At 40.4% G+C, this 7,060-nt stretch overlaps 1 protein-coding gene across 1 annotated transcript; it reads left to right on the forward strand.

Annotated features, from left to right (window-relative positions):
* The first annotated feature begins 442 nt into the window (after window positions 1-442).
* Window positions 443-1,973, forward strand: LOC149024293 (uncharacterized). The gene is made up of 4 exons (XM_089143450.1): window positions 443-718; window positions 806-965; window positions 1,119-1,210; window positions 1,284-1,973. Exons 1-4 carry the CDS (start codon window positions 443-445, stop codon window positions 1,971-1,973), a joined length of 1,218 nt encoding a protein of 405 aa, XP_088999576.1.
* The last annotated feature ends 5,087 nt before the right edge of the window (window positions 1,974-7,060 follow it).

Here is a 7,060-nt window from a genome sequence, read left to right on the forward strand (position 1 = left end):
TTTCCTTCGGGAAAATAGAGATGTATTCGCATGGTCTGCTGAAGACATGCTTGGAATAGATTGATAAGTAGCAGAGCACAAGCTTTGGATAGATCCGAAGGCCAAGCCAGTGATCCAACGAAGAAGAAACTTTTCAATCGAAAAGCATAAGGTTATCAGAAGCGAGGTTGAGAAGTTGAAGAATTTGTGGTTCATTGAACCTATTGAATGCCCGACCTGGTTGGCCAATGTGGTAATGGTCAAGAAGGCTAATGGAAAGTGGAGGATGTGTACTGACTACACGGACCTCAACAAATCTTGCCCAAAAGACTGCTATCCGTTGCCTCTGATAGATCTGTTGATAGACGCTACAATAGGATATGAGACTTTGAGTTTAATGGATGCATATTCGGGATACAATCAAATTCTTATGAATTAGGAGGATGAAAAGTTTACTACTTTCATGACTGATCGTGAAAGTTTCTATTACAAGGTTATGTCGTTCGGCTTAAAGAACGCCGGAGCAACCTATCAAAGAGCAGTGAACAAGATTTTCAAAGACCTGATCGGGAAGAATATGGAGGCTTATGTAGATGATATGTTGGTCAAGAGCATAGCATGTTCGGGGCACATTGCAGATCTTGCAGAGGTATTTTCGGTGCTACGAAAGTACCAAATGAAGCTGAACCTGGAGAAATGCGCGTTCGGCGTATCTTCGGGAAAATTCTTGGGTTTCATGGTATCTCAAAGAGGTATAGAGGCTAATCCAGCCAAAATACAAGCTTTGATTAACATGGAACCCTCAAAGACCGTTTGGGATGTATAGTGCTTGACAGGAAGAGTAGCCGCGCTGAACCACTTCATCTCGCAGTCGAGAGAGAAGTGCCTCCCTTTCTTCAAAGCCTTGAAGGATTTAAGGGGAAGCAAGGAAGCCCGATGGATGGATGAATGCCAAAAGGCCTTCGAGAATTTGAAAGAAACTCTTGGTAAGCCACCTCTATTGTCCCGACTGGAAAAAGGAGAAACTTTGCAAGTCTATCTGACCATTTCACCCTCAGCTGCAAGCGCAGTTCTCATTCGGGAGAAGGAAAGAAAGCAATGGCCTATTTATTATGTCACCCATGTGTTCCTTGATGCAGAAACACGATATTCTCAGATAAAGAAGCAGGCTTTGGCTCTTATGATGGCGGCCAAGAAACTACGACCATACTTCCAGGCACACCCGATAGAGGTATTAACAATTTTTCCTTTGAAAAAAGTTCTTCATAAGCTTGATTTGTCTGGGAGGATGGTGGCATGGTTAGTTGAGCTTGGTGAATTTCAAGTCTCGTACAACAATCAAGGCTCAAGCGTTAGCAGATTTTGTCATGGAAACCAAGACTCCAATGGAAGAAGAAACTGAACCAAGTATTCTAACCATGTGGGAGGTATACGTTGACGGTTCAAGCAATAAACAGGGAGCTGGAGTAGGTATTCTACTCAAAAGTCTAGCAGGTTTTATCATTCGGTACACATTGAGATTTGATGTCAAATACAAAGCCTTGATAGCTGGACTCCGTTTGGCAAAGGCCCTGGAAATAGCTCATGTCACTATCTTCAGTGATTCGCAGCTGATAGTTAATCAGGTGCAAGGAGAGTACGGCGTTAAGGAGCCCCGATTGCAGAAGTATCAAGAAATTGTGCGGGAATTACAAAAAGAATTCAAAGATCTGAAGGTGTGTCAGATCCCGAGGAAGGAGAATACAATGGAGGACAAACTCTCAAGATTGGCTAACGCCAAGGAAAAGACACTCGACCCTTTGGTTTATATAGAGGAGCTAGCCCTCTCGAGCAATCAAGAAAAGGAAATATCTTATATCGAAGGTGAGTGTTGCTGGATGGACCCAATGGTGGAGTATCTTCGGGATGACAAATTACTGGAAGACGCGAAGGAGGCCCAGATGATTTGGGTACGAGCGTTGAGATTTACTATGCATAATGGAAGGTTGTCCTGAAGATCTTATGTTGGTCCGCTCCTAAGATGCTTGGGCCCCGAAGGATCTAGAACCGCTTTGACGGAGGTTCATGAAGGAATTTGTGGGGCGCACATGGGCGGTCAAGCCCTAGCTCACAAAATCCTAAGGCTTGGGCTATACTAGCCAAGGTTACAAGAAGCTGCAATGTAGTATGTTCATGCCTGCAACAATTGTCAAATTCATGCAACAGTATCAAAAAGGCCGGCAGAAACCCTAACGTCAATTCTCGATCCTATCCCATTTGCAATGTGGGGAATTGATATTATGGGAAAATTAACCAAGGCATCTGGTGGACGGGAATATCTTATTGTGGCGATCGATTATTTTACAAAGTGGGTAGAGGCAAGCGCTCTGGCAACAATTACTGAGAAGAAGGTGGAGAAGTTCGTTCTGGAGTCTATAATTTATAGATTTCAGATGCCAAATGTCATTGTTACCGATCACAGAACACAATTTGACAATCCCCAGTTTGAGCAATTTTGCAGCACTTATCAGATTGAGCACTGAATGTCATCCATGGCGTACCCATAGAGCAACAGTCAGGTAGAAGTCACTAACCGAACGTTGCTAGACGGAATAAAGAAGTGGCTCGAGTCTGACAAAGCTTTGTGGGTCGAAGAGCTACAAAATTTTCTTTGGGCATACCGACCCATTGTTCGAACCCCAACGGGGGAAACTCCATTCAAATTAGCGTATGGATCTGAAGCACTAGCACCTGTGGAAGTAATGGTGGGGACGTTACGAGAAAGGGAGTTCGAGGAAAAAGCGAATGAACAAGGGCTATTAGATAGTCTCGACTTATTGGATGAAGTCCGAACAAAAGCAATTGCCCGAACTCAGCAATACCAGTGAAGAATAGCATCGCACTATAACTCTCGAGTTAGGCATCGCCAATACCGATCGGGAGATTTAGTTCTACGGAACACTTTGGCTTCAGATCCTCGCAACAAGAAGAAGCTAGATCCTTTGTGGGAAGGACCATATATAATAGTCAAGCCACTCGGTTCGAGAGCATACAAGCTCAAGAATATGGCCACCGGGCATGAACTTGACCGATCGTGGAATGCGAGGCACTTGAAGAAGTATTATCCTTAAAGATTTACCATTTTCGTTTCAGATGTTGTGAAATCCAGCCCAAACCTAGCCAGGACACCCTATCTATTTTGGGTGAAGAAAGGTTAGTTTAATGTTACACCTTGAAGTTAGACCTTGATTTCAGTGTTCTATCTCCTTCTTCTCTCTTTCTTCTTCTTATTGTTCTATCTTGATGTTTTGATTGTGGAGAAGGTGTTACACTACTATAACTACCTATTCTCTAATCTCCTTATGTCTTAGAGTGAACCCCCAATCACTCTATGCATTCCTTGAAACCACATGGTGAATGGTGAATCTCCTCAATTCTTCACTGATTTTGGTTGAGTTTTGGACAGCATGATCATTCTACTGTAGCTTCTTTTCTAATTAATGTTTAACATGTTTGATCTTAGCCTTACTGCTGTTCTAATGTATTTCATCTCTTCGAATCAATTCCCCTTTCTTCCTAGCCATTATAGCCTTCTATGTTGACCATTGATATAAGCATTCTAGTAAGTTTCTATTTTTGATTCCTCTCATTCAATGTTTAGTATTCTTTTGATTTTCTATTTAGTTATTCTTGCCTCTGATATGTTCTTGATATTCCATTAGAGTGAAGCCTTGTTCTCTCTAATTCTTCCCTTGAATCCATGGTGAGTTTGCTATGAGAACCATGTTGTTCCCAATTTAGAAACTCATGTTCCCAAATTATAAAGTACTGATTTTTGGACCATGGATGATTCCAAATTCATGCTAGATAGTCTTAGTATGTTTGTGTGAAGTTCCCTTTCGAATTTCGGATCAATCGGACTTCAAACGAAGAAGTTATGACCAAAACAGTGCAATTTGTACCTTGCTGTCTCCATTGGTCGACTGGGCCAGTAGACCAATCCAATCGACCAATGAGATCTGTTTTCTAGATTTAGGTCTTTCTTGCTCTATTTAAGTCCAATCTCGGGATTAGTTCGTCTCCTCTGCCTCCTAAGCCTCTGGAACGAGTTAGAACTCCATTCTAATCAATTTCCTTGCATCCTTGGTTGATCCCTCGCAAGAACTCAAGTAATCTTCTTCCTCTTGCATCAAAGGTATGTCTACACTCTCTTCTTCTTCTCCATCTCTGTTTTTCTTTCCTTTTTGGGCTGAGACAGTAGAGAAGATGCTGCATTCTCTGTTGCAAACATCTCTCTACTCATCCCTCATGATCTTCCTAAGGATTAATAGCTAATGCGATGATCTTAACCATGATCATTGCAAGCTTTTGAAGGAATCATGATCTAAATCATGATCTTGTCTTTGTTCATCTTTTGATTCAAATTTTGATCTTCTTAGATCTGTTTTATTGATCATATTAGTAGTCAATCGTTGTGTTTTCTTTGCAAGAGTTGTAACCTATCAATCTCTAGTTCTTTCTTCTTGATCATACCATGCTTTCTCCAAGAACCATGACTGATACATTTATGGTATGTTTTGTTTCCTTATTTAGATTCATGTTCTTCAGTCTTAGATCTATTTTTCTTGAAGATCTATGCATGCTTTTCATGATTTCTTTATCACAATCAATGATCCATCATCCTATCGTTCTTGTCCATGATTTTTACTATGAATTCTTCAAGAACCATGATTGATCTAATTATGGTAACTTTTGTTTCCTAATTTGTAACTTGAAGACTTGATTTGATTAGTGTTTTGAAGTCCTCTATATACTAGGATACTATCATAGTAGTTTCCCCCTTGTTTGGTACCCTTTTGAACCACCAAATTTGGTTCTTTATTCTTAAAACTCTGATTTTGTAGGCCACTGTCTCTGTTGGTCGACTGATTGGTCGACTGAGACAGGTGACCAATCCAATCGACCAATGAGTACAGCAACTCCAGATTTGGTCTATTTTGGATGTTTTGATATCTTTCCTTCTAGGTTTCTTTCCTAATATGATATATATACTTGTTTAGGACCTTCTTGCCAAGTTTGGGAAGATTCTCTTCAAGTTATATAAGGTAAGGATGGTTACTTCTATAATAGCATAGATTGTGTGATTTTAGTTTCTATATTAGAATCTTTCGGATTTGTTACCATAATTAGATTCTTTTATGAATATATTATTGCTGTATTTACTTCAATTACAGTTGTATTATTTACTTGCTTTCTTTAGTTTATGAAAGTCTTTATTTGTCAACTGTATATGAGATGAATCTTATTATGGTATATTTTCTATATACTATAAATGTGTATGATATGATTGATTTGTGATTGTGATTGATTAAGTATGGTTCAGGAAGGAGAGGTGTCCTTTTGACACTTCTGTCCTTGGACAACTACGGGAATATTATGGGATGTTTCCAGAGATGCCCTCTGGACACCTTCCTAAACTGTTGGATGACATATTTAGGACTGTCTAGTAGTGTTTGGCTAGGATGTCCCGTTATGTCAGACCCTAATCGGAGGGGTATTGAGACCGAACGACCCGTGGTAGCAATGGGGATTTGTGGGCGCTCAAGACCGGTAACCAACCCGTGAGAGGACAGGAATCACATTGTGGGGGCCATTTATTGGTAGGGTTGCATATGGATAGACTTGGGCTCACGGGCGCTCAAGACCGGTAACCAACCCGTGAGAGGACGTGAGAGCTTCCCGTTTACCATATGTGGATAACCAATAGGGTTGATGAGTCCGTAGTCGGGGACTATGAGGACTCTAGTGTGAAGGATACCGGAAAGGATCGCCAGGGGCGAGGAATGGACGTATCTAGATCTGACTTCATATAACTAAGTAGAAGACTTGCATTTGGCTAGGCTTATCCCTGACATGCGCCAATCTTAGACCAATGGTGATGTGAGAGAGCGGTGACCTATACCCCCAGCCATGGAATGTCCCGAGGGATGCCGGACCCACTACCAAAAGGCGTTGTGTGATTGACCTACCCAAAGAAGTATGGTGCTATGACTTAAAACATGTCTGCCAATAGAGACCAAAGCATACATAGAGTTAGATTCATACATTCATTGTTTGTCTCATACCATATTGCATTTATGTTTGTTCCGAAATCCTGCCATTTATGTTATTATGGATTTAATCGCCTTCTTTACCGGTTTCTTTCGAAACTTACTCCTTTTGTACCATATCTTTTGTTAGACTTCTCTACAGGTTTGAAATATGATGACGGTCCATATAAGGAAAGGCAAGGTGAAGAAGATGAAGACTGAAGATGAAGAAGAGCCGACTGAAGATGTGGATTAGATTTCTCTTGTTTCTTCTAGACTTATCTTTTACTTTACTTGTATTAGCTTAGAGCTTTACTTAGATTTCGATCTACCTTCCGCATATGTTGTGGAGTATATTTCCGCTATACTCTACAGTTGTCTTTTGATTTGGTATCATGTTTTCGCACTCTGATATTCTTAGTGATTCTTTTGAGATCTTTTCTTGAATTTTATTATTAACTTATTAGAATACAATGATTTGTTCTTGCTTTTGATTTGTTATTGTGCTAAATGGATATGATCGTTCCTAAACTTGATCTTTTGGGCTGTGGATCACACTCTCGGGTATGCCAGTTAGGGTACCGGCTGGGAGGATGTGACAGATGTAGTCTTTTGCTCATTCAATGCAATTTCATGTTTCAAACAACAAATCTTTTGATTGGGGGCTACCACTACATACAGTACCTGAACGATGATGATGAATCAAAAGGCTTCAGTTTAAAACCCGAGTGAGACCTTCAAGAGGCATCGGTTTAAAACCCGAGTGGGACCTCCAAACGCTTAGAAGAATTTCCAGGATTCTCTAAGTAAAGGCTTTAGTTCCGACCGGTTAAGAGAAAAAATTCTAAGGAGTTGCTCAAAAGAAGACTTTGGTGAGAAACCCGAACAATATCTCCAATGATCAACAAAATTTAAGGATAAAGTCAATTCTTTATTTCTTTAACGACGAGAAGGGGCCAAACTTTACAACATCAAAAAGTTTTCCTTAGAAAAAATACATATGAGACAACGGT

Source organism: Hakea prostrata, chromosome 2, assembly GCF_041222555.1.
Source record: "Hakea prostrata isolate BN-2017 chromosome 2, UWA_Hpros_2, whole genome shotgun sequence".
NCBI classification, from domain to species: domain Eukaryota; kingdom Viridiplantae; phylum Streptophyta; class Magnoliopsida; order Proteales; family Proteaceae; genus Hakea; species Hakea prostrata.

Bases quoted from the DNA above. Each gene is read 5' to 3' on its own strand.
- LOC149024293 (XM_089143450.1), top strand. From the start codon at position 443: ATGACTGATCGTGAAAGTTTCTATTACAAGGTTATGTCGTTCGGCTTA. The intron at 966-1,118 runs GTAAGCCACCTC...TCCTTGATGCAG, and splicing joins GAATTTGAAAGAAACTCTTG to AAACACGATATTCTCAGATA. The intron at 1,211-1,283 runs GTATTAACAATT...TGGCATGGTTAG, and splicing joins TCCAGGCACACCCGATAGAG to TTGAGCTTGGTGAATTTCAA.